The sequence below is a fragment of the Macaca mulatta genome, chromosome 11, assembly GCF_049350105.2.
Source record: "Macaca mulatta isolate MMU2019108-1 chromosome 11, T2T-MMU8v2.0, whole genome shotgun sequence".
Classification (NCBI taxonomy): Eukaryota; Metazoa; Chordata; class Mammalia; order Primates; family Cercopithecidae; genus Macaca; species Macaca mulatta.
The window spans coordinates 128,608,664-128,621,569 of NC_133416.1; the positions used below are offsets into that span (position 1 = coordinate 128,608,664).

The 12,906-nt window shown below is 54.4% G+C and overlaps 1 protein-coding gene across 50 annotated transcripts in view; it reads right to left on the minus strand.

The window, feature by feature from the left end:
- CAMKK2 (calcium/calmodulin dependent protein kinase kinase 2) overlaps nucleotides 1–12,906 on the minus strand; it is a 56,693-nt gene continuing 43,787 nt past the window's right edge. For 15 of the 50 annotated variants that reach the window (XM_001094017.5, XM_077955502.1, XM_077955506.1 and 12 more), the window contains 6 exons: nucleotides 11,949–12,022; nucleotides 11,775–11,862; nucleotides 10,589–10,717; nucleotides 7,107–7,207; nucleotides 6,541–6,583; nucleotides 1–3,177 (listed from right to left, as the gene is read on the minus strand). In XM_001094017.5, the coding sequence (XP_001094017.2) occupies nucleotides 3,007–3,177; nucleotides 6,541–6,583; nucleotides 7,107–7,207; nucleotides 10,589–10,717; nucleotides 11,775–11,862; nucleotides 11,949–12,022 (606 nt within the window). In that variant the 3' untranslated portion in view covers nucleotides 1–3,006. Of the gene's footprint in view, nucleotides 3,178–5,552; nucleotides 6,095–6,540; nucleotides 6,584–7,106; nucleotides 7,208–10,588; nucleotides 10,845–11,774; nucleotides 11,863–11,948; nucleotides 12,023–12,906 lie in introns of those variants that run through there. The other 35 variants (XM_001094130.5, XM_077955521.1, XM_077955517.1 and 32 more) reach the window with 8 other exon arrangements.

A 12,906-nucleotide genomic window follows, 5' to 3' on the forward strand; every position in this document is an offset into this window, starting at 1 on the left:
TTTGCACCATTTTGCTGTCTGTTTATTTCAACTTTACAGAGAAGCTTAAACATCTGTGGAAAAACACGAAAGGCTTATTTTTCTCTTAAGTTCATGTACTTTTTAGTGATAAATACACAGTATTTAACTTTATCCACCTGATAAAAGGAAAATGCATAGTAGAAAGGGTCAGGAATGAAACAGAAGCATCGGGCGTTGGATTGATCACAGAGTAGAAAAGTCTGCAGTCCCCAGAAACTCGGCCTCCAGCTGGAGAGGGGAACCAGCGTACCCTGAAACTTCCCTAGCACCTTGGAAGCAAGTGGAGGTCATGGTTCTTCCACTCGGCAACGTGAAGCTCCCTGCTGGAAGACAAGTGACAGCGACAGGCCAGGCCTGTGTCCACCTGCACAGGCATTCTCCTTGTTCCAGAAAGGCTCTGAGGATGGGAGCCCTGCCTCTCAGGAAAGGCCAAGCCAGTGGGGAGAGGCCTCTGCAGCCCTAAGTGTCAACAAGGGGCTCAATAAGGCTTTCTGGGAGCCACTGGCAGCTGGTGGGATGGAAAGGGGAGGTGGAAAAGGGTAGAGGAAATGGGAAGTGGATGGAGGGTTTGTGCTTCCTTCGAGGCCACAGGTGCAGGCCACAGGTTGCTTACACCAGATTGGTCCCACAGATGAGCCAGCAATGGAAGAAATTATGGGCATCCTCTTTGCCCCCCTGGAAGAGCTGCTCATAACAGCACCTCCTTTCCTGACAGAGCTGGCTTTTGAAAAATCAATGTGCTCCAAGAGAGTGGCAGCTCAAATGCTTTGTGTTTACAGCTATCTTGGCTTATCCTTTTCATGTGGGGTGGGTCCTTTCCACAGCTTGCTTTGGTGTTTCTTCGTTAAAAAAAAAAGTCATCAATGTGGGCCTCCCCTACCCCACTGCCCCCACAGCTGGGTGCTGCCTGATTGCTGGCATTCCCTGGAAGAAATCTTAGATGGAAGGTTCCATGGTGGGGAGAAATGGCATTGTCTGATGCAGCTGTGTAAACAAGAGAAGCCCTGCAGAAGCTCTGAGCACTGCCGCCCCCTGGGCCAGCCACCGGGCCAGGCCAGAGCCCACACAAGCAGGCTGGGCCTAAGACTAGGGACCAGCTGGCTTTAACCTCTGCAAGGTGCTTATTGCAAACTAACCAAGCCCCTTCTGGTGCCAGAAGGGGTGGAGCTATTGAGTCCTCTCCCCATAAACGTAAAGTCAGGAGGGCAAGAGGAAGTGCTGGGTTACAAAGACCCAGCAAGCAGGCCAGATGGCCCTCTCTAGACTACCTGTCCTTTGCTTTTCAAAACCAGCATTCCCTAATTCTGAACTGCTTATAAGATAGCAAAACAAGTCTGGCTAAACTATAGTCAAGAGCTTAGGATCTATGGAAGCCAAGAAGGCCCAGGGCTCCATGAATGGGCTGGGCAGGGGCACACGGTCTTGCCCTTGTCTGAGAAATCCTCACACCAGAGCTGATCAGATGTAAACGACGGGGAAGCAGAGTTTCCCGGTGCCGTCTTTCCCCAGTCCAGATTCTGCCAAGCCCTGGAAAGCAGAGCTGGAAATCTCCCAGAGTCCTTCCAGCTTTCCTCCCCGTCAACTTCACACTCCCCTACCTGTGACTCTGAAAGGAGTCACACTTGAACCTCAACCAAACTTCCCAATATTAATTGGAAGTCAAAAAGATGAACCCTTTCTTGCTGGACTGTTAGCTACAAAGGGGAACTTCCTGTGCCAAGCCCTGGTTTCCTCATAGCCCGAGCGGTGCTGTGGGTTTCAACAATCTTCTCTAAAAGGGTGTCCCAAGGTTATTGTGTGGAGTCTAGGGAAGCTCAGATCCTCAGGATGAACCATTTGTCTTTCGGTCCAGTGAAAGCATTTCCCAACTGGCCCTCCAGAAACTGGATATTTCATTGACCACAACAATCAGCTAGGATTTAAAATGAAAACAAAACCTTAGCAGTCTTTAGAATACACAGGTTATGAACTAGCTAAGCTGCTAATATATACAGGCGGGCATAGGTTTCATCGGCTCTAACTGATCACATGTCTGAAGCCGTGAAATATATCCTGGAAGCTCTAAATAATTTCTGAACTACTGTGCTTTAGAGTTCAGTCTAGTTAGAGACTTGAAAATGTTTTTTTGTTTAATCTTAAGCCATGTAATGTACATGGAAGCATAGGATTTCACCCTGAAGTTTTTGTAATTGGACAAAGAGATTTACCAGAGCTCGGTCAACAATCTCAGAAACCTACTTTGAGCAGCTGTCATGAAGAAACACGTTCAGTCTTTCAGGAGAAACTTTTTCCCACCACAGCTGCTGAATACCCTTCCAGGCTTGGAAAATCCCCTTCCAGAAGCACTTATTAAATTTCAAGCCCTTTCCGCCTTCCTGACAATTCTACCCATTAAAAAATTTAAAAATCCTTCTTACAAATAAGTTGCATCAAAGCTCCCTGCAGCTACTGAGGGCCAGCCCTGCTCTGACTCCTTGAGACCATGGCTCTGGAAGGTGCCATGGTTTGGGGTTTGTACAAGGAGCCACATCTAGCCCCCTACTCCCTATCAAATGCAGCAAACACCTCCATGGCCTGAGACCACCGGAGTTTCCTGCTCACCTTTCCACAGTTGTCAAACCCCACACACAGTCACTTGGTATATCTGACACGGTTCTGAAAATCACAATGAAGGATTTTTGGCATAAAAACGTTTTAAAAAGCAATTGTCCCAAAATGCACATGGGTTTGGGTCTGCAACTCCTCACACCCGCCTGTTCAGCCAGCCAGCGGCCAAGGTCGACGTCATGGAGTCAAGTCCTTTTTTTTTTTTTTTTTTTTTTTTGGCCCCTTTAAAACAACAAAGGAAAAAACAGATAACCAGAGATGACGATCGAGGCTCTACACACGTGCTGGGTTTCCGTAGGACATGCTGCTATGGAAACGCGGTGCAGCAGCCCCCAAGAGGCGATGCGGCGCGCATGCGAGGTCGAGCGATCCAGGCAGCTACTCGGGCTCCATCGCCTCCTCCTGCCGCGGTGGATGCATGCGTGCGGGGGAGCCGGGGGCGGGGGCCCGGCATCTTTCCACGCAGGGACTGCCTCTCACAAGAGCACTTCCTCCTCCCCCACGGGGGGCGGGTCGGTGCCCTGGAGGTTGTCTTCGCTGCCTTGCTTCCTGCTCACCGAACAGAAAACCAACATTAAGAGACTCCGAGAAATGCCAGCGAGGCCCTGAGCCAGCTGCTCCCACATCTGGGCCCCCTGCCCAAGTGGGCCGTCGCGCACCCCCTGGAACGTGATCTAGGTAACTCAGTCTTTGAGATCCTCTCCCCTTTTCCTTGCTCACATAAATTTTTCAAAGGAGACTTTGCACCCAACTCCTCTGTAAATGAAAGACCAGCATCATTTGCCAAAAATAGCAAGGAACTGTACAACTGTTCCAAAACTATGTAACACCAAAAATCATTGCACAAATCCCACGTAGAAGGCACCCCCCACCCTATGGCGCCTGTCATACCAGGTTTTAGATACTTCGACCCCCCACTTAGGCTATGAGCTCTTACAGGGAAGGGACTGTGACGCTTGTCCTCAGTCACCAGATGTTGAGTTCCTTGTGTGGGGGGTGATCAGAGCCTCCCCTGCCTGGCCTGGCACACAGCTGGCCCTCAAGAAAGGGCTGCTGACAACTGCTCCAGGAATCCTCCCGCCTCAGCCTTCCTGCAGCCAGCCCTGAGGTAGGAGCACCTCAGACAGAAGAGGAGGCCCCTTCCTTCTTGGAAGTGGGAGAAGAAGAGCCCTTGTGTCCCTGAAGAGCCCAGGCTGGAGCCACCAATGTGACAGCATGGATGGTGTGACAGATGCAATGGGAATCCCCAAGGAGGGGCCCATCCCCTCACCACCATCACACAAGCTCCCCCGTTCTTAGGGAGGCCACTGGGCATGCCATGGGTTACTGTCTGTCCCTCCCCAACAACAGTCCGTGTCTCCTGTACAGGAGGGAGACTGTCCTTACACAAGGGAAGAGAAAGCGTGATATCTGGCTTGCTATGTTTCTGATGGAGAATGTGGGTAAGGTCCCCGGGGAGAGGTCAGGCCTTCAGTCTCTGCCCTCGCAGTTGCCTGTTGGTAAGGGCTGGGTCTCACTGCAGACGGCAGGCAGGCCTCCAGTCCAAGACCCCCAGTGCCTGAATCAGCTCTGTGAGCTCCCACGACCAAGGCATCCCACATGCTGGGGGCTGAGGGCAGGGGATCACAGGTGAGGGAAGGAAGGGGCAGTACAGCCCTTTGGGCCACTCTCCATCTGCTGGTGTCTTGCAATTTTGATCTCATTGAAATTAAGGCCGGGCACAGTGGCTCACGCCTGTAATCCCACTACTTTGGGAGGCCGAGGCAGGCAGATCACCTGAGGTCAGGAGTTCTAGACCAGCCTGGCCAACATGGTGAAACCCTGTCTCTACTAAAAAAATACAAAAATTAGCTGGGCATGGTGGCACACATCTATAATCCCAGCTACTCAGGAAGCTGAGGCAGGAGAATCGCTTGAGCCTAGGAGGCAGACGTTGCAGTGAGCCGAGACCACACCACCATACTCCAACACTCCAGCCTGGGCGACAGAGCGAGACCCTGTCTCAAAAAAAAAAAAAGAAAGAAAATAGAAAAGAAACCAAGAGCAGACTTGCTCACAGACAGGAGGCAGCCCCAGTTTGGCAGACCCTAAAATGGAGATTGAGAGGAGGAAGGCCGAGGAAAGGCCAACCCGCTGGGTTTCCACTCCATCATCCGTGAGGCTCACACCCAAGGCTGAGCTGCCCAGGCATCTGTGTGGGCACAAGCTGGGGACTGCGTCTGCCTTCTGAGGCTGCTGAAGACCGGTTCTGAAGGACTGCCGTCTTCCGTGCTCTATGCTGGAGGGCAAGGTTTCTCTCAAAAGCATAAATAATTCCCAAACAGGTGTTCCTCCTAGATTACCATATAAGCCCTGACTCCCACAGGATGGGTGGCCAATCCATTTTTCTTTTTTTTTTTTTTTTTGAGACAGATTTTTTGCTCTTGTTGCCCAGGCTGGAGTGCAATGGCGCAATCTCAGCTCACCGCACTCTCCACCTCCCAGGTTCAAGTGATTCTCCTGCCTCACTTCCTGAGTAGCTGGGACTACAAGCGTGTGCCACCACGCCTGGCTAATTTTTGTATTTTTAGTAGAGACAGGGTTTCACCATATTGGCCAGGCTGGTCTCGAACTCCTGACCTCGTGATCCACCTGCCTTGGCCTCCCAAAGTGCTCGGATTGCCCAGCCTGGTGGTCAATCCATTTCATCTTGTAAGCCAGCTCCTAACACTTGTACAGGAATGTTCATAGCATCAGTCTTCATTCGATAGCCAAAAGGTGGAGACAAGTTCATCCACAGAGAAATGGATGAACAAACTGAGGTGTGTCCATACAATGGAATATTATTTGGCCACAAAAAGGAATGAAGTACTAATACACGTAGAGCATGGATGAACCTTGAAAACATGATGCTGAGTGAAAGAAGCCAGACACAGAAGGCCACGTAGTGTATGATGCCATTTATACGAAATGTCCAGAATCGGCAAATCCATAGAAAACTAAAAGACGAGTGGTTACTGGGGTGGGGGAGTTGGATGGGGACAGCTAAGGAGTGTAGGGTGCCTTCTTGGGCTGATGAAAATGTCGTACAGTTGATGGTGGTGATGGCTGCAAAACTCTATTAGAAACCACAGAATCAAACACTTCCCACGGGTGAATTGCATGGTATGTGAATTGAACCTCAATAAAGCTATTTTTAAGAAACAGAAGTGACTGCCTGGAGCTCCCACCAAGTCAGGTGGCCACGACGGGTCACTGGGAAGGGCAGTGGGGTCCCCACCCACCACAGCACCTGCAGCAGGGGTGCCCAGCAGGTTCTCCCGGTCTCATAGGGACACAAGGCTTCATCTGTCCTGGGAGGTTCTGGTCACCTGGGCTGGGTATGCGTATGAAGGAAGGGTGGCTCACAGCAAGGTCTGCATCCACTCGGGGGAGGGAACTCTTACATTACTTTGCAACAGGTGGGAAGGGGACTTATTTTCTAAGTCTAAACACATCAGAGAAAGAGAAGTGGAGGCTGGGGAGCCCCTAGCAAAGAGCCACACAGTGCAACATGCCTGATCTATGCACTGACCATGCGGACTCGGCGGGGGGCACCCACGGGCCCCGTGACAGAGCTTCAACGCCATTGACGTGCACTGAGAAGACGTGGGTGCCACATGGAATCTTCAGACCTGGGTGCATTCTCAGGCATTCCAGCTGGAGCGCCATGCACCCGCAGCCCCAGCCCACATGCATGACCCACCATCGGGTCCAAGCCCCCGAGGCCCCTCGTTCTAATACTGGGTCTGGAGGCCCGTGGTGAGCCCGGCCACAGCAGCTCAGGCTGGAAGGAGCGTCTGCCTGGGTGGGGATGCCCCCGTGCTCTGCAGCTGCCCACCCACCCCCCCTCAGGCCCCAGCAGAGGCTACGGCACAGGCAGGCAGGTGTTACCTTGAGCTCAGACAGGGACTCACATTCCCTGGTTGGTTTTTTGCTGGAATCACCAGAGGGAGGGAAAAGGGAAGTGAGAAGGGACGCTTGGGATCCACGAGATGCCCATTCCCCCACCCAGAGACACTCAGACCCCAAACACTAGCTTCATAGAGCTGGAGCCAGGGTGGCATTGACATCAGGTGAGTGGACACCCCTCTGCATGGACACACAGAGTCCTGAATGAGGCCACACTGCTCGCCCAGCACAGAGCCTCAAACCTCCCCATCAGGCACTCACACTCCTGGGCCACAAAAGTGCTTTTCCTCTGACTGCCAAGAGCCCCCCAGCTACAGTGCAAGTCCCCGAGAAATGTAAACTTCAGGTGGATTAGCTGTCAGCAAAAGGAGGTGAGCTGAGCCCAGGCTGGGGTGCTGACTGTCCCAGTGCACCAGGTGGGTCTCATCTGAGTCTCTCCAGATGGTGCCACTTCAGGGAGGACCTGTGCAGAGTGCTCTGGGCAGGGCTGCCCCAAGCTCAGCCTCCAGCCCCCACTCCCCCACCCAAGAAGGCAGGCGGCCACTCACGTGAGCAGGTTTCCAGGCGCTGACAGGGAACGCTCCTCCCGCCGGCTGCCCTCGAATGGGTTCCCAAAGGAGCGTTTACGTATCATGGTCTTCACCAGGATCTGAAGAGGGAGAAAAGAGGAGGTGGCAGGTGACTGCTTGGCCAGGTGGGGGCGATTCCGGGCAACATCCTCCCTCTTCCTTCTCCCCAGCCCCTGCCAGCGCCCAGGGCTGGTGGCTGATGGCAGGCCTTTGAGAGAAACTGGACAGCCCCCCGCCGCTGCAACCAACCCCCACCAAAAGAATCCTCTGGAAAAAGGTGCTGTCCTGCACCACACCTTCAGCCACTGCTCAGCATCTCTCCCAGGCCTCCCTGCTTTCCACCTCCCTCCCATCCCTTCCAAAACCCAGATCTGGTCCCCTCACTACCTGACTCAGAATCCCCACCCAGAGGGGTCTGGAACTTGGCCTGTGGTCAGCCAGAGAGCCCCGGAAAGTTCTGGAGCAAGGACATGAACCAGTCACTCTTGGTGATGCTCTTGGCTGCCATTTCCCATGAAGGGAATGGCCTGCAGACCCCCTAAGAGTCACTGGGCCCCTCACCCCACCCCAACCAGGGCACGGTGCCCCTTCAAGCTGTTTCGGGAATTCATGGAGCTTCTGACTTTTTAAGCATTTGCTGCTAACAAGAAGAGTAAGTGTTTAAGAAACACTAATTTACCAAAAGGTGCAAACACCCAAATGCCCATCAACTGAAGAACAGATAAACTCAAAGCGGTCTGTCCGTGCAATGGAACATGATTCAGCCATAAGAAGGAGTGAAGCACTAATCCTTGTACAACACGAACGGACCGTGAAAACCTGCTACGTCAAAGTAGCCAGGCCCAAAAGGCCTCAGAGTGTAGGATTCCACCAGAATACACAAATCTACAGACACAGAGGGCAGGTGAGTGGGTGCCAGGGCTGCGGGGAGGGGAATGGAGAGTCACTGCTGATGGGCGGGGGTGTGAAGTAATGAAAATATTCAGAACTATTGAGGGGATAATTGCATGCCACTGTGAATGTCACAAATGCCACTGAATTGTTCACTTTAATTTTATGTTATGTGAATTCTACCTCAATTTAAAAGAAGGAGCGGGGGGCCGGGGGCAGTGGCTCACACCTGTAATACCAGCACTTTGGAAGGCTGAGGCGGGTGGATCACCTGAGGTCAGGAGTTTGAGACCAGCCTGGCCAGCATGGAGAAACCCCGTCTCCACTAAAAATACAAAAATTAGCTGGGTGTGGTGGTGGGCACCTGTCATCCCAGCTACTCGGGAGGCTGAGGCAGGAAAATTGTTTGAACCCAGGAGGCGGAGGTTGCAGTGAGCCAAGACCACGCCACTACACTCCAGCCTGGGAAACAAGAGCAAAACTCTATCTCAAAAAAAAAAAAAGAGAGAGAGAGAATGAAGGCCTCTTCCCCGACTGACGTTCTTACAGTCAGTCACTGGGACACACCAGCCCCTGTTTCCTCTGAGTCTGGGCAAGTGTCACTCCCCCAGGTGAGCCCACCCTGCCACCTCCCCTGTGGCCTTGTCACCCCAGGGCAGGAGCTCCTCCTCTGTGAAGCCCCCAGCCCTTGCACCTCTCTGCACTGGCCTCTGATCACACAGGAGGCTGATTCTTCCCAGGTCCATCTTTAAGGCCAGAAGCCCCTCCCCCAGCAGCCCTCCCCCAGCCCCTGCCCCCGAGAGCAGGCACTGGGCTGTGCTCCTCTTTGACACCTGTGCCTGGCACACACTGGCTGCTCCATGAGTGTTTGCTGAATGATGAACACATGCAGGGAGCCTGGACCTTGCCATCTTGTCCCAAGTCAGACCACTTCCCAATATCTACCTGCCCATCCCTGCTCCAGCTGCCCTGGTTCAAACCCTGATTCAAACCCATGCTCTAGGAGTAAAGATGTGAAACCTCACCACACACTCCCTCCACCTTCCTTGCCCTGCTTCAGCGGCCCCGCCCGGTGTGTGTGAGCCCCTCCGCCCTCTCTCAGCGGAGTTAACACCCTACCATCCTCTCGGTGTCTATCCACTTCTTCCCAGTGGGGCCAAGTGTCCCTCCATTAGGGGCATGTCCTGCGGTCCCTCTACTGCACTGTACATACATTTGTTGGTTTGAGCAGCATCTGCCTCTCAAGCATGGCAGAGGCCATGGGAGTTTTGTTCATCACTCCACTCAGCCCCTGCTCCCAGCACAGGCCTGAGAAACCACTTGGTATTCAACAAGTGATTCCCAAATAATGAATGCCTACTCCAGACCACCAGGGCCAGACGCTTTCTCCCAAGAACCTGCAGCTGAGACCTGGGGAGGAAAGGGAGGGCAACTGATTCAGGACTAGAACATCCTGAGCCTGGAACGGAGTAACCCATGGGGGGTGCAGAGTCCGACACCAGCTGCCTACTTGTCTATGGGTGCAGGGGGTGGGACAGTGGCTGAGGAAGGGTGAGTGGGTGTGGGTGAGTCTTCAACAGTGAAGGTCACAAACAGCCCTGGCTGGGGAAAGAGTGGAGGAAGATGCGGCTGGATGCCCCAGCCAGGGCTCAGCTTTGGGAGGAGAGAGGAAGTGTGTGGGGAAGCAGAGAGGAGAGGTGCAAAGCTGGAGGAGCAGGAGCAGCATCCGGGCTCCTACAGGGGCAATCCTTCACAGCTGGACCTTCTGTGCCTTTCCAGCCAGTCTCACGGGTCCCTTCCAGAGCCCAGGGGCCCACCAGCCCACTGGGACTAGTGCTGGCCAACTGCAACCAGGCCTTTCGAGGTGGCTGTGGTGGGACAACCTGCTGGTCTCTGTCCCCAAGCCTGCTGCCTGGAACCTGGATCCCTGGGACTCCTGGTCTCCCTCCTGGAGCTAACTGCCCTCCTGGACAGGGACTGGTCAGTGGCGATTCCCAGAGCCTCAAAGGTTAGGCCTGAGGACTCTACATTCTGGCTCCTTCTTCCTGGGTCAGGATCCAAATTCAAGGCCATAAAAGGGGACCTGCTGGCTCCTAAGCAAAATCCCACCCTCACGAGATGGGCAGAACGTTCTGAGCATGTGCGTGGAAGTCCCCGCCTCTATCCCTGGTGGCTACCCACATGGCAGACGTGAGATATGCTACACCATCCACCCTGGAGCCTAAAATTCCAGCCAGGTGGGAATCCTGGCTTAGAGACCTCGGCTCCGGCTCCCAACCCTTGCCTGCCTGGTACTTCCCCTAGTTCCTCTCCCCTGATGAGCTCTGAAAGCAGGAATTCCAGAGGGAGAAACTCCCCTTCCCTATGGTAACACGGAACCTGGCTCAGAAGATGCAGGGGTCACCTGGCCTGATGCGTGACCGAAGCCCAGAGGTCAGCAGCTGTGGGTTAGGGGCGGCCCCCAGCCATCTCCTGACTCCCGGGCACCCGCCTGTGTCCAGCCTGTCCTGGCCAGGCCCCACCTCAGGCTCCTGGGTCCCTGCTGTGGGTCAGGGGTCCATCTGCCTTACCACGGTCGCCAGGCTGGGAATGTGTTTGACTGAGTTCTCGACCTCCTCTTCAGTCACTTCGACCAGCGTGCAGTTCTCATCCTCCGACGGCAACGGCTCCGCCCCGTGCCTCGTGACCCAGGGGTGCAGCTTCAACGAACGACAGGAGGGGTGAGGGGCAGATGCGGCTGGCTCCCGGAGGGCCCTGCCAGCGAGCGGAGCCACGAGGGCATGCAGGAGGGAGAGGCGAGGGCCTGTGGTCAGGCATGCAAGACAGCTGGCGAGCAGAGGGCAGGGGTGAGCGAAGGGGCAGAAATGTGAAGACGGAGAGACAGAATGGGAGGAGCTTTGAGGCTGAAATGGGAGCGGGGTGATTCTCCATCCGGCCCCAGGTCTTGGCCGAAGTGACGGGAATTTGGCATCTGCCTTGCCTGGCTGCCCGAGGAGCATCCATCACTCCTCAGCCACAATCCCTGACACCTGGGAGGCTCGGCGCACAGCAGGCAGCATTCTCCCCATCTCACAGCAGGAGAGAGAGACTTGGAGGCATGGTGGGACCAGCTGGCAGGACACGAGCAGGAGAGGACCCAGACAGGAGTCTGCCCCCTGGGGTCCAAGCCCCAATCCATGATTTTTTGGGCTGCCTTCTGTTAAGACCTTCAAATGCCAGTGAGCTAGGTGCCTAGGAGGTCCCAGGGCAAATCTCTAGATTTCCTAAAGGGCCAGATATATGTGTGTGGTATTAGTGGAGATGTTTTGGGGGAGTACACTTCCCAAAAAGTGCTTTCTGCAAGAGGGTGGGATTCAGCAGGCTGGGGAGGTCGAATAGCTCATTAATTTCCTCCCATCTTCACTGCAGTTTCTCAAAGGGATTGGCCTTTGGAAAGGACCCGAGCTCTGGGAGCAGGGTGTGGAGCACAGAGGCCCCAGGCTGGTCTGCAGAGGGTGGATACCGTCAGCCCATGCCAGCTGGAGCAAGTGCAGGCTGGCCGGTCATAGATCCCACTCCCACAATCACAGTGCACACAACGCCCAAATCTTCCTCCCCAACACTCAACAGCCGCCAGCAGCTCAGAGGCCCTGGGGCATGGGAGAACAGCGGTGCCAAGGAAGGTGTGGCGCTGTGGACACATGGGTGTGGGGTCTGGCTGAGGCAGGGCTGAGCCAAACAATTCCAAGCACGGGGCACAGGCCAAGCCAAGGGTACCTTGATTTCCGGCACCACGATCCTCGACTCAGGGTTCTTGTCCAGCATACGAGTGATCAGGTCCTTCAAGTCCTCAGCTATGTCAGGCCTGGGGAGGGAGACGCGTCAGGGTGGGAGACACGGGACCGCCAATAACTCAGACAGGAGCGATACGGGACAGCTGGAGATACTCACTGGTCTGGAAATTCCAGGGCCTGACTCTTGATCTTACTGTGTAAACACATGATCCGCTCATCCATGAATGGGCACTGCAAAAAGGCCAGCGTCAGAGTGGCAGTCAATGATGGCAACATCTGCCCTTCGAGGGCCACCTGTGCTGTGCCACTCCACATAGGATACAGCAGAGAAATCAATCGTGGCCCAGGCTGGGGGCAAGCAGCTCCCATTCTCCCCGAGAATGGCCCAGACACGGGTGTGGGGCCTGGCCGGCGCAAGGCGGAGCCAGGAATGGCCCAGGAATGTCCCTCTCAAAGGGCTAGAGCCTTTCCCAAGCACACTGCAGCCTCCCTCTGTAGCGGGGCCTCAGTTTACCTACTTACACCAAAGCAAACAATGCTTATCGCCCACTTGCCAGGTGAACAATAGGAACGACATGAATAACACAAAAGACTTTGTGGCAGCAGCAGTGATTTTCAAGGGCTTAGCCTGGACTGCGCCATGCCCTGCCCTGAGGTTTTCTTTTTTTTTTTTTTTTTTTTTTTTGAGACAGTCTGGCTCTGTCGCCCAGGCTGGAGTGCAGTGGCACGATCTCGGCTCACTGCAAGCTCCGCCTCCCGGGTTTACGCCATTCTCCTGCCTCAGCCTCCTGAGTAGCTGGGACCACAGGCACCCGCCACCACACCCGGCTAGTTTTTTGTATTTTTAGTAGAGACGGGGTTTCACCGTGTTAGCCAGGATGGTCTCGATCTCCTGACCTCGTGATCCACCCGCCTCAGCCTCCCAAAGTGCTGGGATTACAGGCTTGAGCCACCGCACCCGGCCTGCCCTGAGGTTTTCATTCACTGTTCCCCATCCCTGGAATGTTCTTCCCACCAACATCTACGTGGCTTGGTCTCTCCCACCATGCAGGTGTCTGACTAAAGCTCACCTTCTCAGGGAGGCCTTCCTGAAGCCCTGTCTAAAACAAACAACC